The sequence below is a fragment of the Benincasa hispida genome, chromosome 8 (genome assembly GCF_027475165.1).
Source record: "Benincasa hispida cultivar pf3 chromosome 8, pf3_genome.v1.1, whole genome shotgun sequence".
NCBI lineage: Eukaryota > Viridiplantae > Streptophyta > Magnoliopsida > Cucurbitales > Cucurbitaceae > Benincasa > Benincasa hispida.
The window spans coordinates 20,905,123-20,931,296 of NC_143485.1; the positions used below are offsets into that span (position 1 = coordinate 20,905,123).

At 31.6% G+C, this 26,174-nt stretch overlaps 2 protein-coding genes across 2 annotated transcripts; one reads left to right on the forward strand and one right to left on the reverse strand.

Annotated features, from left to right (window-relative positions):
- The first annotated feature begins 3,016 nt into the window (after positions 1 to 3,016).
- On the forward strand, positions 3,017 to 10,326 carry LOC120083593 (ubiquitin-conjugating enzyme E2 7). The gene is made up of 6 exons (XM_039039413.2): positions 3,017 to 3,490; positions 3,611 to 3,713; positions 4,038 to 4,135; positions 4,229 to 4,329; positions 6,198 to 6,275; positions 9,882 to 10,326. Exons 1-6 carry the CDS (start codon positions 3,445 to 3,447, stop codon positions 9,957 to 9,959), a joined length of 504 nt encoding a protein of 167 aa, XP_038895341.1. The 5' UTR covers positions 3,017 to 3,444; the 3' UTR covers positions 9,960 to 10,326.
- Positions 10,327 to 11,702: 1,376 nt separating this feature from the next.
- Positions 11,703 to 18,028, reverse strand: LOC120083972 (uncharacterized). Its single transcript, XM_039039879.2, has 3 exons — positions 17,468 to 18,028; positions 14,995 to 15,162; positions 11,703 to 13,471 (listed from the first exon to the last, which is right to left on the reverse strand). The coding sequence occupies exons 1-3, from the start codon at positions 17,981 to 17,983 to the stop codon at positions 11,768 to 11,770; spliced, it is 2,388 nt and encodes a 795-aa protein (XP_038895807.1). The 5' UTR covers positions 17,984 to 18,028; the 3' UTR covers positions 11,703 to 11,767.
- Positions 18,029 to 26,174: the final 8,146 nt, after the last annotated feature.

A 26,174-nucleotide genomic window follows, 5' to 3' on the forward strand; every position in this document is an offset into this window, starting at 1 on the left:
GAAGATCCATTGTCCTATAAGAAGACTATGAAGGATGTTGACAAAGATGTAACAAAACTATGTAAATGCATTGATGTGCATTTACAAAAATTAAAACGTAAAAAAAACTACCAAAACATTAAAACAATCACTCTCTTCTCTGTCACTTTGTCAGCCTTTAAATTGCTTGATATGTCAGGATTAATAGGCAAATATGCTATGTGCATAGAAGAAAAAAAACTACAAAGACATATAAAAGAAAGTTACATTAAATCACTCTATACATTTTTACAAAATTGAAAAGTGAAAAGAAATTGAAGAGGAAAGACAAAAAGGAAAGAGAGAGGTGACATCTTCTTATAGAAGATATAAGATATATTTTGAAAGAGAGAAATTAAACTTCTCAATGAAGGAAAAGAAACATTGAGAAACATGTTGCTATTAACGAAACTAAAAAGAATAACTACAACAAAATTTATACAAAAAAAAAATGAAGAAGAAAGCAAAAAAAAAAAAAAAAAAAAAAAAAAAAAATAGAGAGAGCCATTTAAAAAAATTAAAAAAATGAGAAGAAAAATGAGAAAAGATACCGGATGGAAAATGATCTGAGGTTGAAATTAGCTATTTATAGAGAAAATTTAGATCTCAAATCATAATTTGATTTCATTTTTTGAATTGTTTATTTAACGTGAAGTAGAGATTATTAGAGAAAAAATATGATTTAAAAAAAACCATGAATAAGAGATTATAGAATAAAATGTGATTTTTAATTATTTTTTTTTACCTTTATTTAACTTGGAATAGATAGTAGAGATAAAATGTGATTTTGAAAAAAATTAAGATTTTCGTGAATAAGAGACTAAAGAATAAAATATGATTTGTTTTTAAAAAAATATCTTTATTATAGAGAAGTAGATATTATTAAAGATAACATGTGATTTTTTTAAAAAAATATTTTCGTGAATTAGAGATTAGATAATAAGATATGTTTTTTTTTTTTTAATTTTTCCCATTTATTCAATGTGAAATAGATATTAGAGAAAAATGAATTTTTTTTTTAATGATTTAAATGTGAAATTATATCTCAATGAGCTAATGATCATCAACTGGAAGGGATAAAAGGGAAATCAAAAGTTTATCTATCATAGTCTCTCTTAGATATTAGAGATTAGGGATGAAGTGATTAGATTTCTAATATGTATATATATATATACATACCAACTAAAAGCTTAAGAGATGTTAGTGGTGCATTTAGTATTGGAGTGGCCTTAGTAGTTTTTTGTAACGTAAGATCATTTTTGTTAAAGAAACAATAAACGGAAAACGGGAATAACGGGAATATTATCACACGGGTCTTTTTTATGTCTAAACTAAACAATATCATATTATAAGAACTCATTTTTCTTTGGTTCTTTCTATTGTTTTCATTTTCTTTTTGGAAAATAAAACGAATCTTAATTTTAGATTTTTTTCCCATGTTTTTTTAAGGCTAGTGGTATTTTTCTCACCTTTTTATGTTTTTAACTAGCAAAGTGTAGCATTTTATTTAGATTTTATAAGAGTATGTGTGTATTGTTGAAGATTCTCAGAACCTAATGGAGTCATAAAAAAGAACAATATAGGGTTTAAGCCTAGTTGTAGTCGGTAAGTTTCAACCTCCCATGAGTTTTATTTTTATTTAATTTAATTTTTAAGATTTACACTTTTAATCTTAATTTTTTAATAAACGCTTACTTTTATTCTTTGGTAATAATTTATATTAATTAATTAATTTTTAGTTAAATTCTGTATTTCAATTTTTTTAAAAAAAAAACTACTTTATTTAATTTTCAAAACATGGATTGATATTTGAAAAGAAAGTAAAGTAGATAACAAAACAAGAAATTTAGAGGTAAAAATATGAAATTTATAGGCTAAAATTTTTTTTTTTTTAAAAAAAGAAAATGGTTAGGCAACCTAAATTAATCGTAATCAAATTAGCCTTAACTATTTTTTTTTTGTAATTACTAAAATTAATTAAAAATGTTCCCATCATATTTTTTTTTTTTAGAAGTTAACCTTAAAAGACCAAATGTGAAAATCAATAGAAACTAAGTATAACGCTAAGACTCCGTTTGATAATCAATTTATTTATGTTTTCGTTTTTGAAAATTAAGCCTATATATATTTATTCTACCTCTAAATTTCTTCATTTATCTTCTTCTCACCGATGGTTTAAAAAACCAAGTCAAATTTTGAAAACTAAAAAATAGTTTTTAAAAAATTGCTTTTGTTTTTTAAATTTAGCTAAGAATTCAACCAAAAATGTAAATTATTATAAAAGATATGAATGAAATAGATTAATTTTAAAAAACAAAATTAAAAAAACCAAATGGTTACGTCTAAAATATTGAAATTTAGAATTCAACTCCATAACAAAGGTAAAACACTCGGAAGCAAAAAGATATTATTTTCCTAAAAAAGGTTTGTGGGTTAAAACAACTAGATTTTATTTCTAAAAAGAAAGAAAGAAAAAAAACCTTTTTTTTTTCCGATAAAAAAGGAAAAAAAAAACAACTGGATTTATAGAAACTCACAAGATTCGGGATAAACTACTCATTCAATCTTGTGATATTTTAATTTTCTATTAATAAATAAAAATCAAAAGCTTATATATATATATATATATATATATTATTTTCCTTTTTCTTTTTAATTTAAACACAAAAAATAAACAATATAACTAATTTAAAACAAAATTTCAAAATTCAAATCACACTAATTAAACTTATTTCTTATAAAAAATTATTATTATTATTTTTCTAATTTATAGTTCATATTTAACACCTTGATCTATATTCTTATCGACTCTCATCGAATCTAAATAAAGGGTTCCAATAAGACTATTTTTATACCAAAACAAACGTACTTATCTTTTTCTATAGTCAAAATTTCAAACCCACCACCCACACTATTGCCCTAAAAAGATAATTAAAGTTATTATTGTTAAATCAAGAGAATCTAATATATAAATATGTGAATTGACTAGTTTTGCAATATCCAAAAAAATAAAATTGATTTTCAGAAACACAAAAATTTAAATACGGAAATTCCCATTTGTTCAGTTCAAAAATAAAAGACCAAAGTCATTCCCTTTACCCTCTCAACTGGCCCCTCCGAACAAAATAAGAATCACCTCAATTAAAAATCCACAGCGGTACTCATACCGTTAAGATAGTAAATAAAATTCCCTTTCACAAACGTGGCATCCTACTATTGGATACAATTACCAACTCCCCATGAATTTACCCGTGCACGATTTATTTTATTTTATTTTTCCTTTTTTTCTCAACAGTAGCATCTATATAAATAGCGAGTGACAGCTTCTTTAGACTCTCTCTTATTATTTTCCTTTTTTCTCTTCATCTTCTTCAATCGAGGAGCTCGAAGGGCTCTCGCTGAATCGAACGATTTTTGCAATCTCCCATGGCTGTTTCTCAAGCAAGTCTTCTCCTTCAGAAGCAGCTTAAAGGTCAATTTTGATTTTTCTTTACTTTTTGTTAATCCGATTTCTCTTCAATCATCGACTCGTAGGGTTTTATTTTGATGTTTGAACTGCCGTCTTAACCATTCCCCTCTTTCTGTTTTTCAGATCTCTGCAAGAATCCTGTCGATGGATTCTCCGCTGGTCTAGTGGATGAGAGCAATATATTTGAATGGAGTGTTACGATTATTGGTCCCCCTGATACGCTTTAGTATGTGTACACTACTTCAATTTTTCGTTTAGGGTTTATACTATTTTTTTTATGACCTGGTTATATATATTAGCTGAGGTTAGGGGCTTCCTTTGTCTTGTTTGTTTTTGGATAAAATTTGGGAGATTTACTATTTTTCTTCTCTTACTCTTCCTTTGCTTTCTTCATTGCCAACCCCCGAATTTTCACTTTGCGAATGTTTGGTTATTATAGTATTTTTTTTGGCTAGTTTTGATCACCTGAAGTTTGTTTGGTTGTTTTTGTATTGGTTAATATCTGAATATGTATCTAATGAGAACTGCTGTTATGATAATCTAATTGCAGTGAGGGGGGTTTCTTTAATGCCATTATGAGTTTTCCATCAAATTATCCAAATAGTCCTCCTTCTGTGAAGTTCACTTCTGAAATTTGGCATCCTAATGGTCTGTCACTCTTGTTATTATATTATTTGGTATTCAGTATTCTCTTTCTTCTCATTGAAGTATTTGAGATTTAAGTTATTTCTTGAATTGTAGTTTATCCCGATGGGCGTGTTTGTATTTCAATTCTTCATCCTCCTGGTGATGATCCTAATGGTTATGAGCTTGCTAGTGAGCGTTGGACCCCTGTTCATACGGTATTTATTATTTTTTTTAATCAACTTTTTAATCTTTGAAAACATGTCATTTTCATCTTGTAAAAATTGAATTTTTTTAAAGTTATGGATGGCCATTATTCTCTATTTACTTTGTACTTTTGGCGATAATGCATGGACAAACTTTTGAACAGAGGAGATGATGACTGGTTGGGAAGGTTCATTAAACAATTTAAATTAAAATAGTTGCTTACCCTGTTTTCTTTTCCATTGCTTATTTAAAATATTTCTTTTATCCATGAACATTGGGAGCGCTCATTTCCTCCATCAACACTAATGGTTAATTTAAATATTGTGGAGTTTCATTCTTTACCGGATTATAGTACAAGCCTTGTAAAATTTGATGGAGAAGGAATATTAGACAGTGAATCATATGACCACCTTGGGCTTAGTGATCAGTAAGGGCCATCTAAATAATGAAGGGCTTAGGAAGGATGAGTTCAAGTCAAGGTGACCACCTATTGGGATTTATTATTCTACGAGTTTCCTTGAAAATCAAATGTATTATGGTCAAGTGGATGTCCCAAGCTGGTTTGGGCAACAATATGATGTAAAAAAGGTGTACCTTCAGACTGAGAACACTAGAAATTTATCTGGCATTTATATTTCAAGATCTCGTACGGTTTTATTTCTGAAAGAAAGAATGACTTTTATAGTTTTATTGATTGCTTTATCTTATTAGAGATGTCCTTAAAAAACCATTACCTTTTCTGTGCGTAGACATCCCCTCCATGGTTTAAAAACTGTACCATTTATCATTTCTGTCTCAGCACATAACAAGATGAGAATGAGGCATGGTATGCATAGAAAAACCTAAAAATTAGTGGTTGGACCTTACGTAGACAGTATAGGATCAACTCCAATTTGGACTTTGGTGGTTCAACTGTGGATTGAGTTGAGTTCCATGATTTTCAATTAGATGGTTGAATATGCTCTTGGTATGTTGCAATCCTTCATGAATAAGTTAACATCATCATACACTTTTTTGTTGCTCAAATTTTACTCTTTTGTCTTTCCGTGGTGTCCACAATTTCCCCTTTCTTGGATGTTCAGTCTTGCTCCCATAATAATCATCCTGGATAATATAAATTGCAGGCCTTCAGTTTTGAGGCTTAGTCACATTGTTTCTGGCTTTGGGTGTGTGACATGGTAGTCTTGATTAGATGTGGGATTTGCACTAAGCTTTAGTGGTTCTAAACAATAATAATCAATAACGTTACAACAGTATCGGATTTTGGCGCTTCGAACTACTAACTATGCGCATGTGGCATATCATTTCTACGAAGCTACTGGGACATTACTTTCTTAGGCAGTTGCCTCCTTCCAACAGCTTTTCTTTTGTTTTATCTTGCTTCGAACTACTAACTATGCGCACATGGCATATCATTTCTAGGAAGCTACTGGGACATTACTTTCTTAGGCAGTTGCCTCCTTCCAACAGGGAGAGAGGGAAATCCTTTTATCTTTTGCGTGATTGACCATTTTATCTGAATCAAGGCTCTGTATATAAGCTAAATCCTCAAGTTATGAAGTGAATGGGCCATTAAATAGCAGGAAGATCAAAATTGATATTTACACTAGATAGATATGGTTGTGCAGGTTTCTTAGACTAAAATTAGTGAAATATATTTATGGGTCTCAGATTTGTTTACTTAACTATATCAGTCTTAAAAGTATATCTCCTAGAGGTAGGCATCCCTTAATTGTTTCTTTTTCTTGCCTGCAATGTTCACTAGTCTTCTTTTCGAGCCTCTTGACAGTCATAGCATCAATTCAATGATGTGGTTTAAAGACTCTTTTCCTTGGGTTTTTTGCAAATATTAATGAAGACACTGTTGTTCTCGATGTAGGTTGAAAGCATAGTTTTGAGTATCATATCAATGTTATCGAGCCCAAATGATGAATCACCTGCAAATGTTGAAGCTGCTGTAAGTGATTGTTCCTACTCCTTTGCCACTTCTATTCTATCTATGCTTCGTATATGGCCACATGTAGTTGCTATTGTTTGAGTACTTTGTATGTGAATGCATTGTCAATTTATATTAGCCAAATTAAAGAAACGATTAGCAACATTGACGTCTGAATTTTACAGTTCTTTTTTCCTTTGATTCATGTGTCCTTCCCCATTCTTGTTTCTGCATCTTTCATTGTTTTCTTTGTACATTTCTCCTGTTTGATATCCGTAATAGTTTATCACTCTTGCTTTCCACCACCTGTTTGGTTAGTGTTTTCTATCTCACATCCTTTTTGTCTCAATATTCTTTCGTCTTATAATCTCATCTCGCATTCTGCACATTACGTGGGTTCACCAATGATTAATGGGTAGAGGGAATAGCAAAGCTGGAAATTCTAGTATCAGAGGGTAATTAAGAAAGGGGATGGCAAGAGTGGAGGTAGGTTGATAGAAGATGAAAATCTAGAAGCTATTATGCTAAGAAGCACAATTATGGATATGGTGACACATCGTTTTCTTAAAATCTACGACACAGACATGACACATTCATTAAAATATACTTTTTAATATGTATATATATTTTCGACAGGAAGGAAATTCAAAGTCAATGAATTTATGCACTTGTATACATAGAATTAGAATTAAAAAAATTTAGTTTGATGTATTACACACTCAAAATTTCTCTGTCTATTTAATATTTTAGCAAGAGTTCGAGGCCGGTCTAAAATCTTGGACCTACCTTGACTTGGACAATTATTGTCTATCACATCTATTGCACTAACGAATGTCCGACACGTATCCAAGTGTTGGAGTGTCTGACACTTGTTAGACATGTACATGCTTGCCAACTAAAGTGTTTGTGCTTCTTAGCTAATGCTTTTGTTTGGGAGCAGAAGACTTTTGTTGCCAAAGAGATGACTGATGGGGGTTGGGAAGAATTGCAAATGTTTCTTTTGAGGAGATTGCAAATGACACGAGCACTATGAAAAATTCCTTGCCTTCATTATGGTGATGGAATATCTTTGTTAGTTTGAGGTGTCATAGGTTGTGTGAGATGCTGGTGCAGAAAGCAAGAACTTCATGTGATGGTGGTCCATGATTGTGTGGATGAAGTTTAAGGTGAGCAGGCTCCAACAAACAATTTTGAAGAAGAGTTTCTTGGGCACAATCATGAAGTGGGCAAGGGCCTTAAGTGTGGCATATTTGCCTATTAGTGGGAATGAATTTTCCTAGGAGGATGATAATTGAAGGTTATGAGAGGTATTGATGTATTTCTGTAAAGGAGGTACGGTATTCTAGAAGATAATCTTACTATGCTCTTAGGAAGTTTGGATGTGATCTTAGGAGACTTCAATGGTTATTAAGGCTATATGGGATCTATAAGTGTGGACGGAAACTTCTTATGAAATTCAAGATGATAGTTTGGCTGTCTTTTTTTCAAGGGAAAGCCAAACTACCAAGCTAGTGTTTTCAAGGTGCACTTGGTCTTGCCTCAAGTGCCTGCTAGTAGTCTCACTGCCACTCAAGGTGGGAACTTTAATTAAGTTTTTGCTATCTTTAAGTTTTTATCATCATACAATTCATACATCGTGACGAGAGTGCTCACTTGTGTGTATGTGGTTTCGCTCATCCTTTGATCCTTCATATTGCTTCTTTCACTTTTGCCCTGTAACTGTTCTTTTCAGTCTTGACTTCTTCAACTCAACCTTCAACTTTTGTTTTGTGATTTCTTATGCTTCTCCACCTTCCATTTTAGAGGAGATATGTGAGGGCTAATGTAGTAATTTTTCTAAACTTCGAACAAAAGCCATCAACAAATACCCCTTTACACTTTATTTTCTATTCTCCATTGGAAGACATTGAAGCTTGTTCATATTTTCCTATTTCATGTGTCATGAAGGGAATAGACTTAATCTTCTCTTTAGATTGATGGAAGTTTTTGTGGTGATTTTCCTTGAATAATGATGTCACCATACGAGGTTGCTTTTGTGTCATCAAAGCGCAAGGCACAACTCAAGGCAACAAATCCTTTGATTGCCCCACGGCAAGAGAGACGACGAAAAGGCAAGGCTTGAGTGAAGCGAAGCACAATTCATAAATTAATAAATAATATGTACGGAGCATACATTATAAAAGGGTAAATTGCAAAAACCATCCCTGAAGTATCATGGTAGTTGCAATTGCACTCTTAAACTTTCAATTGTAAAGTTGGGCCCTTAAACTTCTAAAAGTGTTAAAATTGGACCCTCAATCTTATAATAATTATAGAAATTGAACCCACGAATGATAAAAATGGAATCCTGAAACTTATACAATTATGAAGTTTGAGGGTTCAATTTTAACACTTGTAAAGTTTGAGGGCTTGGTTTTTAAATTGAAATTTTGAGGGTATAATTGCAACTACCACCATACTTTAGGTTTTTGCAATTCACCCTTATAAAAATATCCAAATGTCAAAAACATGCAATATTAATGAAGTTCTAATACTCCTAAAACCTAACAAGTATGGACACGGACACGACACAACGATTTCAAATGTGTTGTGCCTGTTCAACCCAATTCAGAAGAACTAATTCTTTCAATCTAGCTCACAAGTCAACTTTTGGCTCAACGCATGTTTGGGGAACATGGAACAGCACATTGAAGCAGCCCCCCTCATGCCCATGGCAATGTCAAGCTATGAGAGCTATGTTTGGTGTTCTCTTATGTTGTATGGAATTTGGATTATCAGTAATGCGTTGTGTTGCCTTGTAGGTTTCTGTGGATGACTGGGTTGAGGGGTTGTTGGATATGACGTTGCAATTTGTAGGCTTCTACTTTTGCTTTCAAGGAACCTTTCATGTTATGGGGGAGGAGGGACTCCTTGTACCTTGACCCTTGCCCTTCATAGGGTTTTTTCTGGTTTTCTTATCTAGCTTAAGTGTTTCCTCACTTCCCTCTGTCGCCCTTTTGATTTCCTCGCCTTTGAGGGTTAAGATCTCCAAGAAGTCTAGTAAGTCTTATAGGGGAAAGTTCGCACTTCAGATCATGTGTAGAGAACTTTTCCGGCTTAGTGGAGCCTCGGTGATGCTCTCTTTGGAACGATGAGCTGGAGGACCTTGACTATATCCTTGCAAGCTGGTAGTTTACTTTGTTGATTACGCTTTTTGGGTTTCAATGGTATGGAGCAGGAATTGCAGGGGGTATGATGGTCGATGGGGAGGAGGTTTTGCTTGATTTTTTTGGTGGGGGTGAGAGAACTAAAGAGATGTTATGGAGATTATTAGGTTTAGTGCCTCGATTTGGGTAGTGGTGGCTTAGGCCTTTTACAGTTGTTAGTTAGGTTTTATTCTTCTAGATTGAGTTCCTTTCCGGAGTTTATTGGACTGTTGTTTTTATATGCCTTGTATGTATCTTTTTTTTTTTTTTTTCCATTTTTTTCCGTTTAAAGCTTGGTCTAAAGTTTTGTTGTTGTTCTTATCGATGAGCTGTGACATGTTTGGACTGAACTTGATTCAAAGAATTGTTTGACTAAGCACACTGTGGTTCCATCCATTGTGTACAATTTATAAGATGAAGCTTGTGTGTTGTGTTGGTGCAGAAGGAATGGCGGGACAGGAGGGAAGATTTCAAGAAAAAGGTAAGCCGCTGCGTGAGGAAGTCACAGGAAATGTTATGAGGAAGCGGCCGCTGCAGGCGAGTGCAGCTTTTGGTTTGTCTCTTGTGCTTTTTGTGGCAGTGAGTGTTTAAATTTTTACCTTTGCTAAAAGGGGGCTTCTCACCTGTTCACTTAGTGCCAGTGGGGGTCTTGTAGAACGTCAAATGGAGCTGTCACCCACATATTTTACTCTTGTTTTTATTTTCTTTCTTTTTTCTTTCTTTCTTTTAGTTATAAATTTTTATTTTTATTTTGTTCTCTCCTCTCTCTGCATTTTTAAAGTATAACTATTAGGACGATTTGTATAACAAAAGCATTTTGTTTAATGCTTTTCGTCTTTCTTAAAAAGAAAAAGAAAAAAAGGGGAACCTTTGTCTTCTTGGTGACAGATTCACAGCATTCCGATACTCTGATATGGTGCCTGTCTTATACTTCTAAGCCTTCTTTTGAGAAGATAAAAGTACTCTGGTCTGGTTGATAAGATTTGCTTTGTTCTGTTAGCTTTGGTGGTTATGATTGAAAATTTCCAAATGTAATAATAATGACAAATCTGGTTGTGGTGTTAGGGTTTTGGATTTGAACCTTATAATGAATTTGTTATTATTATTATTATTTTTAAACATGTACTACTAGATCTTACACTGACACCTCTTTTCCTTGGTCGACTACAAGCTTCTGTGTTCTATAATATTTGGTTAGATATCAACTTTTTATCCCATTTAGTTTAGGGGTGTTTGGTTCATGGAAGTTCAGTATGATGGGTTGTTTATTTGAGCTTTTAACCCTTTTTGTTGATAATATGTTATACAATATCTTAATTAGGTGAACTAAATAGTGAGATTGGCTAAACATTAAGATTAGTTTAGTTCGCGGAACCTGGTTAGGAGTAGGAGTTGAGTTTATTTATTCGCACATTCTTAAAGTTGTAATTAATCAATGATTAATCTATAGGCTCATGAATTTATAATTTATTGTAAATTGGCGAAAATTCAAATTGAAATAATTGGTCACCGATCTATCTAATCTGTAATTATTATTTATACCTTGGCCTCATACTGGTTGGAAATTAGTTTATAGCCTGCTTCATTCATGAGTTTTGAGTCACCATGTTGTTAAATCAGAGGAAAAGAAATTTGAAAACTTGGAAGACAAAATGATTACTGTTGGAGCTGAAAACACTGAAACTAGAAAGGCGACGATTGAGAAAGAGATGCGGCTAGGTTTGAGAGGTAGCAAATGGTTGTCGTCGTGTGCAACGAGAGAGAAGTTTATGCACGTTTGACTTGGGTCTGATTGTGGTGAAATCAGGAGGCTGAAAAGAAAGACAGAAAATCCTAAAAATTAAATAAAGATTCAGTTTGGTTTGAGTTTGATTGATTTTTTTTTTCTTTTGAACCTGCAAACGGAACTTAACCGGTCAGTTCTTGAAAAATACAGCCTAACCCTAAAATTAAATAAGGATTCAGTTTGGTTTCTCTAGTTTTTTGAATACCTTTAGTTGAGGGTTGCTTGGTTTTGAGAAGTATTATATTTTAGTCACGTTAATTTAAAAATGATGATAATAAATTATCCAATCTGATCTATATAATAGAAAGTTAACAGAAGGACCATATTTGTTAATGATAGGGACCAAAAGCAAGATTATCCCAAATTAAAATGTTGCATTTGAAAACTCAATTAGGACCCGAGTGCAACCTAAGTCAAATTTTAGGGACCAAAACTGTCATTTTCTTTAAAACACAATGATGGTTAACAAAAATGATATAAAGGTAAGTATAATATTATTAAATCATATCTTTTTCTTTCTTTAAATTAATGTTTTTACATTTTTACTTCACACCCTTTTGTACAGCATGAATCTTACATGTAATTTCATTGAAATCAACATGACTAGAAGGATTCTCCCATTGAATCAACTCTCTAGTTGCCTTGCCAATTTCTTCAATCTCCTTCATCAAACTGCTTAAACAGAAAGCCAAAGCACTAAAACTCAGAAGTGCTTCTCTTTTACCTTCTTCACTTTCACCACTTTGCTCAACAACTTCCACATAATGTTGCATAAATGAACAAACCAATTTTTCCTTCTCCATTTCCTCTATTTCAATTACCCTTTTTCCCTCTCCCATTTCAACATCCCCACAATCATCCTCTCCATTCCTCTTCTCTACTTCCTTCTCAAGCACTTCCAATGATTTCAAAGAACTCACATCCACGCAACATCTCACCAATCCACTCACCATTTCCTTAAAATCCTCAACATCTTCCTCTAAATTTTCACCGACTTTCACCCACGTCGAATCTTCCAGTACTACTACTGGAAGATTCCGTCGTACCCCTTCAACCGAACAACTAAGGAAACCAAACAAATCAACCATTTTCGACAACGACTTAAACAACTTCCCATAACAGCCACTTGGAAATGGCAAAAACCAAAAGTTGGGTTCTATCTCAGCTTCATCAATCAACTTCTTCAGCTCACCAACATGCATTCCCAATTCCTTCAAACTTTCCTTCAAATCATCCGGACGAAAACTCGTCGAGTTGATGCATTTTTGAAGCTCTCTTAAAGTGGAAGTGAGTTGAAATTTGGCCAATTTAGAAGCTCTAGTTGGATGTAAAATGATATCAACCATAATGGAAGATGAAACTCCAATAATAGTCTCCACAATTCTAGCCAAAGCAAGTTCTTTTGGCGAACCATAATTTGTTCTTCCCAATATGATGACAGCTCCAATAATGGCTGAAACTCCTCCAGCTGGGCCATACATTTTGCTTCTTTGAAGAAAACTGGTGAAGACAAAGCAGGGGAGAAGACAGAGAAGTCTTCCTAATAAAAACTTTTCAAATATAACAAAACACAAAACTCCATAAACTGATCCAATAACTGTTCCTTGAAGCTTAACATTTGCTACTTTGAAAGTGGCTTCTCTAGTACAAGCAATGCTGACAGCAACTCCTAAACTTGCCCAAAATCCATTCTCTTTGCTGTAAATCAATCCCAAATAAACAGCAATTCCTAATGAAATTGCTGATTTTAGAGCTCCCATCACTTTCTTGCTGTTCCAAATTGCACTTGGAATTGCCCATTTTGTTTGATTTGGTTTTTCTTCTTGTTGTTTTGAGTTCTTGGGGTTTGGTAATTTGTTGTTGTTTTGGGATTTTTGTTGAAGAAGTTTCATGCAAAATATGAAGAAAAGGGAGGGAAGATTTTTGTGGTTTGTTGGGTTGATTATTTGGATGGAATGGAGGGTGTTGATTGGATCTTCATCTGGGTTTGACTCAGGGAAAGTATGTGAATCGGACGGCTGATAGGCAATGCCTTGGTTTAAAGATTGAATGATGTGATTCTCTAAGGTATTTATACCCTTTTGAAGTGCTTCATTTTGAAATGGTTCTATTGGATATGAAGGAATGTTTGATAAAGCTAATTCCATTCCTCTTATGGGCCTTTCCAAATCTTGCAACTTTTGGCTGCTGCTTAACCATCCCAATTTGAACATTTTTAATGGGATCCACTCCCATTGCATGCTTTCCTGTCATTGTAATTGTAGAGCTATGTTATTTTCAACTTAGAATGAGATAAAATAGCCAAACTAAGCATTACTCAACTTATATAAAACTTGTATTATCGATTTTAAGATTAGAGTTCCGATTTCTCTACTCTATGTATTGTCATAAAATAAGAATGAAATAAAATAGGTTAAATGGAAAATTTTAGTCTATTGGCTTTAAAAAGTTTCTAATACGTCTTTGAACTTTCAAATTTGTGTCTAATAGATTATTGAATTTTAGAAAGTGTTTAATAAGTTCATCGATTTTTTATTTTGTACCTAATAAAGTCATTGAGCACTCAATTTCGTGTCATATAGATTGTCAACCTATTTGGTCGTTTTTAAGATTCATGAATTTAATAGATTTGTCATGGAAAATGTGATTTTATATTGGTTAAGCTTGTGCATAATTTTCTAATATTTATCACACATTCAAATTAATTTTAGTGTTGAGGCAATTGATAGAAAATGTGATTATAGCACATCAATAAGTTAAATTGTAAATTTGTTGCATATGGTTTAGAAAAAGTTATAATTTGATCCGATACTTTTTAACTAATAGTCTATATAATATATCAAACCATAAAAGACTATTTATGAAATTTTATCAAATTTTGAGGACTAAATTCATATTTTTATATTAAGAGTTTTCTTATTGTTTGGTTATATAATGAAAAAAACTTAATTTTTTTTTTTAAAAAAAAACTGAAATAGGATAATGCACTTAATTAGTGCTTCTTCCCTATTTGGAAAAAAAAAATGCTTCCACTTAAAAAAATTTATTATTATTATTTTCAATGGCCATTTTTGAACCTTGCATATAAGTGGATTTTGCTGATGTAAGATTTAAAAAAAAAGGTTTGTACGGAAATATTTTTGGATAGACAAATTTGTCTTATAGGTAGAATTTTCAAAGAAGATATCCATTTCGAGATATATTATTTTTGTTTCTTAAATTAGAAAGAAATAATGTGAAATTCAACTTTTAATCTCTGCTTAAAGTTTAAAGTTCGAATCCTCTTCTTAAAGTTGAATTAAAAAAAAAAAAAAATTAATTAAACTATGCTCAAGGTAATATAGAAAAATAAAAATAAATTTTTTTCTAATTAATTAACTAAAATAATTTTAAGGCAATATATAGATTTTCAATAAACTATATTTGTCATTTAAATTCTATATTTATAACGTGGAATTACTAATTTAATCTAAAAATTTTGAGGTTTGTGTCTACTTATGATTTCTAAACTTGATTTTGAATATATTTAATAAGTTCTTAAACTTTAAATTTCGTATCTAATAAGTTCGTAAATTTTTAATTTTGTATTTAAACGGATTTATTTTGAAAAAGATTAAATATGCTCAAGAAGCAAATAGACGTTACTCGTCAAAATTAAAAGACAAAAATTGTAATAAAACCTATACATAAAAATTGTTTTAATTGTGAATGTAGTCCAAGTTCTTAGCTTTGCAAAAATCACCTGAAAAAGATTTTTTAAAATGCTTACTTGGTATTGTTTTATGGGTTGTAAGATTTTGGTTGCTGACGTGGACAATAGTGAAGCTTTAGAAAGGGACCCAGCAGCCACTGTGTCATTGTCAGCAAGAAATGCTTTCACCAACAGCCTTAACCGCTCTGCCACGTTGTCCACCATTGCTTTGCTCTTCTCTTTCACCTTCACAAATTAAATAATAGATTTTTTTTTAATTATTAATATATATTATATATTTAACTTATTATAGATTTCTTCTAGAAAAAAACAATTATTTATAACCATATTGCAAAATGACATCATTCAAAGAAACTAGCTTTGGTTTCCAATGATAAGTTATCTATTGTGTGTATATTCGTAACTTAATAGTTGATGTACTATAGTCACTATTCCCTTTAGTCAATTCTCACGTATATCTAATACCAAATTTTATTTATTAGTATTCAATTCGATAATTCATAACGACTATCTTTTCGGTCTTTAATTTTCAAAGAAATAGTCCATATCAATTACTGACTTACCGTTAAATTATACACATATGACATCAAGGTTATATTTTGACGTATTGATAAAAAGTACAAAAGACGAATTTGAAATAATATTTCAAGTGCTGAAAAACTATTAATCAACAATTAGTAGTTAAAATTCATTCTTTAAGGTCTCGTTTGGTAATCATTTTATTTTATTTTTTTTAAAATTAAGTCTATGGACACTATTTCCACCTCTAAATTTCTTCCCTTATTATCTATTTTTCACCAATAGTTTAAAAACTAAGCCAAATTTAGAGAACTAAAAAAAGTAGTTTTCAAAAAGCTATTTTTATTTATGTAATTTGGTTAAGAATTCAACCATTGTACTCAAGAAAGATGAAAATTATGGTAAGAAATGTAGATGAAATAAGCTTAATTTTCAAAAATAAAAACAAAAAATCAAATGGTTACTAAATGTGATCCGAACAATTGAAAATTTATCAATTGAAAATTTATCAATTAAATTTAGGAAAAAAAAAAAAAAACTTTTGAGTTAGTATTTTGAAGCACTTACAAAGTGATTTCAAATATATCATAAAAGTTGGAAGAGGAGGTTTGTTATATGATCTTTGCAATTTACTTTCATTACTTTCATAGTTTAAAAATAAATAAGTTAAAACAAAAAGGGTATATGAGAAATTAATTTGGATCCTTTAAAGTTTTTCCTTGAATCTTAATTTTGGACGTTGAGATTTAAAAAAGTTTCATCTTTGTTATTTGTTTGAATTAACATGTACTAGATTAATTGACGATCTAGCATTAAAAGTACTTTTATGGAAAAGGTGATATAACATAGATTCTTCTAGTTTGAGATCTAAAATTTTGAATTCTCAAAATACTTTAGCAGATCTCTTTCTATACCATTGTACACATCTCTATTTTATTATTATTTTGTTTCAAGGTAAGTAACATGCATTAATGTATAGTACCATTGTTTTCTTTGCATGAACAATTCTTTAATTAAAAAATTGTAGAGTACAAAATTTAAATCTCCGACATTTTGGTTGAGATTACATGCTTTATTTCAGTCGAGTTATGCTCAGTTTGACGTATAGACAACTACTTATTATATATTTGATAATATATGAATGAAAGATAATAAAAACAGATTATGCCATTTTCCCATTAGTATGTTCTTTTATTCAAAATTAATTAAGAGAAAAATTTAGGTGTTGTCTCCGTTGCACCAATTTTTGTGCAGTTCAGACAGTTGTCTAGTAAAAAATTGACATGTAGCTAATATATATATATAAATATATTTTTTTTTGGTGTGTAAAAAAAATGAAAACATGATATTAGGTATTACTTGCTCAATTACAAGAGTAAAATTTAAAATCTAATGTGAAGAGTAAAAGCCAAAAGTGAATTTTGGATATCAAATTATAAATTAAATGTACATTTTATTTATCTATTTGTTAATGATGTTGTTGTTGACAAATAAAGAAGAGAAATGTTGAAAGGTGAGACTCAAATGTCAAAATCTTGTCAAAGTTTTACGGTGGTCAATGGTAAGTATTATTGTTTTTTTCTCACCCTAATAATGAGATATAATTTAATTTTTTATTGATTGAGGTTTAAAAATAACATGCAAAGTAAAACAATAAATCACCTAAACTTTTTTTCTTCTATTTTTTTATCAGATAGAAAAATTGAATTTTTGATTTTGAAATTGATAATTCAAACTTTCATTATGTTAATTGAGTTATACTATTTTGACAATACAATTTAAATCGCCAATAAATATCTAACTCAACGGATTTAAGGGTTAGAGAAATATGAATTTCTCATATTGTTAAACACACAAAGTGGACAAAATATTTTTTTTAAAAAAGTGAACAATTTGTAACATGATAACATGTGATGGATTACCAGGTGCATCAAAGTATTTTTCTAAAATATATATTCTTAATCGAAAATTGAGAGGTTTGAAATCTCCACTTGAACGGAAAAAAACTAACCTCAAGAGAAGCAAGACGTGGGAAGGGAAGTAGGGTGGCAAGGAGACTGGCGGCGACGCCCATCGCCGTTGTAGAAGCAACATGAACAGGGTGCATGAGAGGGTGAGTCTGAACGCCGCCGATGAAACCAACCACATAAATAATCACAATCTGACCCAAAGCAATCCGTTTAGCCAAAACATGGCTAGAACTCGGCAGCACCACCACAATGGACGCCAGCGCCACCGTCAAAGCGATCGTCTCGTATGAGAATTTCGATGGTCCGATCAACCAAAACACCGCCATAGCCGGACAGACAGTCTGCAGCGTGGCGTAAAGTGCCAGCCAGCAGCCGTGCACGGTGTCGCCAAGAGTTGCGTTCGTCACTATCAAAATGGCGGTGACGTAAGAAAATGCCGGAAACGTCACGTGCCGCCGTAGGAAAACCGGGCCGTACACGGTGGCTGCAGCGATTATAGAGCATGCCACCGCCGTGCGGCAACCGGCAGCCAAGCACGTGAGCCACAACGACGGCATTAGGAAGATAGTGGCAAAAAATGTAAATTTGGAGTTTAAGGTTTGTGGTCGAATATGGAAAGGGTTTAGAGAGGTTTAAGTAATGAATTGGAAAGATTGTGGGTTTCGTTATTGGAACCCATGTGGCCCTACATTTTATTATTTATTTATTTATTAATTATTTAAAATATTTTTTTGTGTTTATAATATTAGATTTGTTCAATTTTAGCTCTTGTATTTTTAATATTTACATCTTTTTTATGAAGAAAAAAAAATTATTTTGATCCCTAAATTACGTTTTAGGTTTTTAGTTTCCACATGATTCCTACGTTTCAAAATGGTACACATTTATTTCTTAAGTTTTGAGTTTGATTTTCAATTTAGCCTATAGATTTCCAAACATTACAATTTTATCTACGAGATTTGAATTTTGTTTCAATTTGATCATTTAAATTTTGAAATTTATACTTTTAATCTCACTTTTTCATTAAATACTCTCTTTCAATAGTAAATATTAATGTCTATTAATTAGTTATGAAGTGAAATTTTAAATTAAATTTTGATAGTCATGAAAAATAGTGAAATTTAACTTTTTTTAATTTTTTTAAAAATTAATTAATAGACATTAATACTAAAGATGAAAAAGTGAGTATTTAGTGAAAAAATCGAGGTCAAAACTGTAAATCAAAACCCTACGTAACCAAATAGAAACAAAACTCAAATCTTAAGTGCAAAATGGTAACATTTTGAAACCTAGAGATTAAATTGAAATCAAATTCAAAACTTAAAGACTAAAAGTATAATATTTTGAAATGACCAAATAATAACTAAACTCAAAACCTAGGACCAAAAACATATTTTTTCCGATAATAAAATTTAAACTTAATCCTCCAAATTAATTTTCATCGAAATTGACAGGTTTTTAAAAAATAAACAAGTATAGAGACTTAATATTAAAACAGGTTGAAAGTACATAAATTAAATTGGACATTTAGCAATAAATCAACTTCAAATTACAAGGTCGAAAATGATATTTTAATCTTATTATTATTGTTATGCAATTGTGGTGGGTCTCAATTGTGCTGGCCATTGATTTAACACAAAATTCAATCTCTTTCTTATGTACTTCTTTATCGTCCTTTTATTCATATTTTCTGTGCTATTTGCACTTGAGTGAAACAAGAAACCATCAACAAATTGCTTTATCTCTCTCTCTTGCAATCTATCATATATTATATTATATCAATATGTTTATGCATAATGCTTTACCTAACTAATACATGGAAAATAATAGCTTAATATATGGTTTTATTTTGATTACGACAGTAGAGACTTTCTTTAGATCATGTTTGAATTCATTCGTTTGTTTGGTGTGAGGATTTAATTATTTATATGTATCGATAATGGTTTTTAGCTGTTTGTTTTTCTTAAAAACTATGATATATAATTAAGTACCCCATGTAACGAGTGTTGTCCTTTGGGTAAATGAGTGGTTACATACTTTCTTTCTCAACTTATTATGGTTGTCATGTCTTAAAAAATAAATTTTAATTATAAATTCGTCTTTATAGCTCCGAGAAAATTAGAATCTAGTCCCTATGATTTTAAAAGTTAGAATTAGAATTCTTATAGCCTGATAAAACCTCACAAACAGTCCATACGGTTTGATAAAATACTCATAAATAGTACCTACAATAAAGATTATTTATGAAAATTTTATCAAATCATATAAATTAAATTCTATTTGATTTTAACTTGCTCCAAAGTATAGGAATCAAATTTACTATTAAAAAAAAACTTTTATGTGTTTTTAGAGCTAGTTTGATATGTTTTTTTTTTTTAAATGGTGTAAATAAGATGCTATCCAATTAGAGGTTTTAAAAACTAAAATTGAAAAGTTCTAGAAATATTTTTTTTTAACTTTTGAAGGAGACATATGTGTAATGCTTTTAAAGAAAGCACATGGTTAGGACTAAATTAAAAGTATAACAAAATTGTTTAAATTAAATCGCTATTAAAAAGAATTTATAAATTCACACATATTAATTAATTACTATTTCAAAATTAAAGCTATTTATTTTGGACTAAAAGCATATATACCTAGCTACCACATTTATATTAAGCTATAATTTTAATTTTTGAAGACCCGCTTTCCAAAAACTTAGAAAGCAATTAAATGTTATAGAAAAAGTTAGTAGTTAATCAATATATAAATATTTAATCGAATGCTCTCTTGACTTAAATAATTTGTATGTCAGAGAGTGCTCATAACAAGTACTTGAATGGAAAGAGGTAATTGATTCAAATTTTTATTTAAAAAACATTAAATTAATTGATAAAAAGGTAATTGTTTTAAATGGTAAAACTGTTAAAAATATTTTCAAGTATAATGAAATGTCACTGTGTATCAGTGATAGACCATAGTAGACTTCTATCATTGAGTGATAGACGATGATAGTGATAGAAGTCTATTGTGATCTTTCGCGATTTATCACTGATAGACATTGACATTTTACTATATTTGTAAATAAATATTTTTCTTCATTTGAAAATCGCTCCTAGTAAAATGAAGATATTCTAAAAATTGAGTTGAATATTATGTGTTTTTAATTTAATGCATTCATAAAAACTAATGAGCACGTAGAGCCTTGAATTCAAATAGGGAAGTAAACATGTTAGCAACAAAATCTTATTAAAAAAAAATCTAGGGCTAAGCTACATAAGCAACTTCTTCATGAACAAGCTTGATTTCATAGCATCATCCTCTGTAACGATCAAGATTGGTAAGCCTATTGGTCCACACAATTGTCTATGCATTACGAATAGAAGATTCAACAGTGCTACAATGGTCTTGCTTCTAGGAAGAACTATTGGTTTAGGAGTTATTCGGACTCAGATCTTGCCAAGATATCAGTATCTTTGATTTCATATTCAAGGGTATAATACGACACGTTTTAATCTTTTTAACTCCATGTAGTAACTTATACTTAACTATTTGAAATTTGTTGCTAGAGAAAAACAGATTCATAAAAAATGTTAATTAAGAGTATTATATCAATTGATAGCCTCATAAAAAAACTATTTTAATTTTTTTTTATCCAACACGTAGAGATTAAATTTTAGATTTTAAGATTGATAATACAAGTTCATCTAATTGAACTATGCTCATGTTGACTATTATTATTATGGTATGAATTGGAAAACGTTAGAAGGACCAAATTGAAAAAAAAAAAAAACGTAAATGTTAGAGGCTAATAAATAATATATTCAGCCAATACTTTGATTCTTAGTATTTCTCATGACAGACTTTTTTTCCTACTAATTACTACCTATAAACTTTTTCTCCTAAAACTTCTATCTATTCACTTTCTCCCCAATTTTTTTCACACATTTTTCTCATTGGATTTCTCTCTATTTATGTATATTTTCTTACAAATCTCTCACAACACTCCAATCTCATCTTAAATTGATATGCCTACCCAATAAAATAATGCATTGGAGATGACTACAAGTTAGAAATTCATATTTAATAACTATTTTAAACTAAAAAGAATATGAGACATGTACCCTAAAAAGCCTTAGCATATCTTAAAATTTTAGAAAAGTTCCATAGTTATCATGATACTTACCTCTAGATAAGTTCCTAGTACATAATCCTATTTAAAATAAGATTAGTGATATTAAAAAGCACCCAACCTACCAATGAAAACCCTTCCTATGGATGTGAGGTATGCATCTTTTATGTTATTATTGAGTTTTTATTGCATTTCTTCTCTATATGTTCTATTGTGATAATCATAACTTACTTTAAAATGACGTCGATATAAATATTGCACTAGGGTTCACGAAAACTTCTTAATGTTTTTTCTATTTGTTTTGTCATAGGTCATGAGCTACTTGGAGTAATTTTTTTAAAAAAATTATATTATCCATTGAATTTTCTTTTTAGTAAATTAATGAATAAGATTTAGGTTGTAAGATATGTAAGCAAAGAATTCTACAGTTTAATTTTTATAGAGTGAATTTGATAAACTTTGATTTATGTCTCTAGTGATAGAAATTTCTTTCACGAAGGGCAAATGGATTCTCTAAGCTCAAATAATAGTGCGGGGATTCTAAAGGAAAATGTCCATGAGAAGGAAGAGGACCCTTTCAAGTCTAGAAGTTCTAGAATAAATTATATATAGGAAAGGTTTTGTAAATGCTTAATGTATGTTGTTTTTCATATGTATATTTTATTATAACAAAGATCCTATAAAAATTTTGTTTTTCTTGATGAAAAATGAAAGTGGGTTTACCATAGAATACAAAAGTCAAGCACGGTGTTTGTAACAATTGTAACAAGATAATTGATCTCCGGTCTTGGTGTTTATGGTATGGGTCTGGTTATTCTTTTCCACTGTGCATATTTAAGAGAAGATTATTCACTTTTTAGGGTTGTAACTTTTGATGAATTGTAATTATGTCGTTTGTCTTGTGTTTGTGCCGAAAAAACAAGTGCGTCAATCTTTGAGATTGTGAGAGTTTGTTTCTACTGTCGATCTTGAGTATTTCTCTGAATCTTAGTGAATCGTCTACTGCATATTGGGAAGGGGTTCTCATACTTAGGAGAAACCTAAGTATTCCAAGTGAAGTGGTCTTCGTTTTAAATTAGAAAGACAAAAGTCTTGGTGAGGGGGAGTTTCACACTGTAACAACTCGAGTTTAAGAAGAGGGACATAAATGAACTGAGATCACATTCGCATGAGAGGGATCTTGAGGACATGAAAGTATAGTTAAAAAAGGTTTAAAAGAACTGAAGGTTATTATCTATACCAACAAGGTCCACCTTCTTTTTCGGTAGTTTAATTATAGAAACTCCAAAGTTAAGCGTGCTTAGCTTGGAGCAATCCTATATTGCGTGACCTCTTGAGAATTTTCCAAGGATGCATGTGAGTGAGGACAACTTTTCACTTCTAGAAGCATTTAAGACAAGTAAGGATGACGTAACTAGATCGCAGAGGATGCAGAGAAATCTGAGACGATTAGATGTCAAATTTGGATTTTGAATCCTGAGCTTGGAATGTTACAGATGGTATTATAGTAGAACCTGTCCCAGTAATATGTGGTTTGGGGACAAACAAAGCGGAAGCTGATGGGTATGTAACAATGCTAGTTTAGGAGAGGGACATGAATGAACCAAGATCACATCCGAATGAAAGGGATTATGAGGACATGAATATATAGTTAAGAAAGGCTTAAAAGAACTAAAAGTTACTACATGTACCAACAAGGTGCACATTTCTTTTCGGTGACTCAATCATAGGAACTCCAAAGTTAAGCGGGCTTAGCTTGACCTATATTGGGTGACCTCCTAGAAATTTTCCAAGGATGCATGTAAGTAAGGATAAAGCATGCAGAAAGGACCAATGTTGGTTTTGGGGACAATGTCGAGGCAATCAGATGTCAAATGTGGATTCCGAATCTTGGTCTGAATCCTAGGCCTAAGGAATTACTGTTGGAACCGGCTACCCTCCGACAGTTAAGATTTGTGAGCAACGAACAGTAACGAATGACAGTTGTCAGAAAAAAACAGAACCTGCAAAACAGGAACTTGTTACAAGCTGAGTTGCAGATCTTGCTCTCTTTAAAATGTTTCGTGGCTTCGCCCAAGCGTACAAGCAGTTCTACAGAAGTGCCACATCGTCCCCAGGATAAAACAACCTAGAATTTACAAAACTGACTCAATCAGAGCTACACTGGACTCGATCGAAAAATGACACCCTTCAGGATTGAGATGGTCAAAAAACGAGAATGGAAAATAGAAAGGAAGAAGAGGTCGAGAGAGAAAATCTATGAAGAATGAAAATGAGAGTGGAGACTGATGAAAGAGCTCATGCCTTTTATAGGTCTCGAAGGCCAACTATTGTACGAAACTAACGGTGAGAGATGCACACAAAGCAATAAATTGTGCGCATAAGACACAGACGAAATACTAGATTGTTGACGCAAGCAGAAGACTGAGACCTTTTCTTTTATTTATTTTAAAATAATAAAAGAAAAAAAATCATATAATAATAATTTTTAATAAAAAATAATCACACATACGTATGCCTCACCATGCCCGACTAGACGGACGACGATGACACACGCATGTGAGATGTTCATTGTACCCACATTTGTTTATCTCTTCACTCCCTCTGAAATATGGGTACCTCTTAGGGCTCAAACCTATAGCCTAAGGTGGAAGTATAAGAAGGAGACTCCTCTTTAAAAAATAAGCAATGTGGGATTCTCAACCAAATATATTTTTTCTTTCTTCTTTAAAAAATTGAATTTTCACTAAAATCCCCCACTTGAAAATTTAAAAACATAAGAAAAGAATTTTTCATCGAACAATATCAATCTATACAACACTATGCATAAGCAAAGGTGTCTTACGACTTGAACCTTTACGTAGTATAGATGATTTAGAATATACATACTAGAGTAACTTTTGTTTTTGAACTCTATCTCTAACAACATCTCACACAGTATCATTAGGGTGTAGTTCGAAAGCTCGTACTTTAAGGCCTAGCACGTGTATCCTGGTTTAATGAATGCTCTAGAGAGTATGCCAAGAGCTTCATAGGAAGAAACCCCTACTTCCACATTCACATAAGTGAGTCTATCAGGAGTACTTCTATAGCTAGGTACCCAAACATTTTTTACGCTTCAGGATATCATGCTCAGACTCTAGGTCATATGAAGGGAACTTTGTGTTCGTTTTAACATGATTCACTTTATCACTAGTGATTAGTTATTACCCATTGAATCTATTTCTCGAGATCTCCAGTCTACAGGTTGGGTCTTCCTCATAGTGATTCATCTCTCTATAGCCATGAGTCCCATCATTTCTAAGGTTTTGAAAACTTCTCTCTAATTAGTTCTTTCGTTAAAGTATCTGACAAGTTTTCATCAGTCCATATATGATTCACTCTAACTGCACCAGTAGTGAGAAACTCTCTAATGGTACTGTGCTTATAACGTAGTAACGGTTATGAACTTTTGTGATTGCTATAGTACTATCGTAATAGATCAATACGGCTGGTACCGACTTTTCCCATAGGGGAACCTCTAATAGCAGACTTCTAAGGCAGGCTGCTTCTTCACTAGCTGTTGCTAGTGCTATCATTTCTGACTCCATCATAAATTGGGCTAAAATAGTCTGTTTCTTGAACTTCCAAAAGATAGCTCAGCCTGCTATATTAAAGATATAGCCACTTGTAGTCTTTGAATTATCCGAGAGGGAGTTCCAGTCAGCATCGCTGAATTCTTCCAAGACAACGGGAAACTTCTGATAATGTAATCCTAGGTTTTGGATTTTTTTCAAGTACCTCATAACTCTTTCTATAGCATTCCAATGTTCTATATTAGGTATGCTTGTAAACCTACAAAGTAATCCTACAACATAAACTATATTAGGCCTAGTGCAGTCAGCAATGTATCTAAGACTGCCTATAATGCTCGCATACTCAAATTGATTAATACTATCACCAGTGTTCTTGAACAACTTAACACAAGGGTCATAAGGAGTATATGTTGGTTTACATTCAAAGTAATTACATTTCTTTAGAATCTTTTCTACATAGTGAGATTGATCCAAAAAAATTCCATTTTCAGACCTAGTCACTTTTATGTCTAAGATTACACTCGCTTCTCATACGTCTTTCATTTCGAAGTTTGCACTCAATATAGATTTCACATCATTTATGACGTGTAAGTTCGATCCAAAGATTAACAAATCATCTACATATAGACACAAGATAGTGCAAAGATTGTTTTCAAACTTATAGTAGATGCATTATGAGGTTATAAAGGGCAACGAGAGAAAACAAAATACGGATTGAGGTAATTCTAGTTAGAGGGAAGAAGATGTAAAAAAATTATATGTTTTCTCTTTTTCTAAAGCCCTTTGCCACTAATCTGGCTTTAAACTTGTCAACTGTTCCATTAAGTCTAAGCTTCTTCCTTAGGATCCATTTGCACCCTATTGCCTTACAATCTATGGGTAGGTCTACTAAGTGCCAAGTCCTATTTGAGTCAAGAGAGTCCATCTCATCATTTATAGCTTCTTGCCATAAGTTGGCATCTATAGAGGATAGGGCAGCTTTTTAGGATATTCTTCTACATTATAAATCTAGAAGTCATCCTCAAAATCCTTGACGGTTCTAGTTCTTTTGCTTCTTCTAGG

Coding starts and splice junctions, on each gene's coding strand:
- LOC120083593 (XM_039039413.2), top strand. CDS start 3,445: ATGGCTGTTTCTCAAGCAAGTCTTCTCCTTCAGAAGCAGCTTAAAG. Junction 3,714..4,037: donor GGTCCCCCTGATACGCTTTA/GTATGTGTACAC, acceptor ATCTAATTGCAG/TGAGGGGGGTTTCTTTAATG. Junction 4,330..6,197: donor GTTGGACCCCTGTTCATACG/GTATTTATTATT, acceptor TTCTCGATGTAG/GTTGAAAGCATAGTTTTGAG.
- LOC120083972 (XM_039039879.2), bottom strand. CDS start 17,983: ATGCCGTCGTTGTGGCTCACGTGCTTGGCTGCCGGTTGCCGCACGGCG. Junction 15,163..17,467: donor CACGTCTTGCTTCTCTTGAG/GTTAGTTTTTTT, acceptor TAATTTGTGAAG/GTGAAAGAGAAGAGCAAAGC. Junction 13,472..14,994: donor AACCCATAAAACAATACCAA/GTAAGCATTTTA, acceptor TTACAATGACAG/GAAAGCATGCAATGGGAGTG.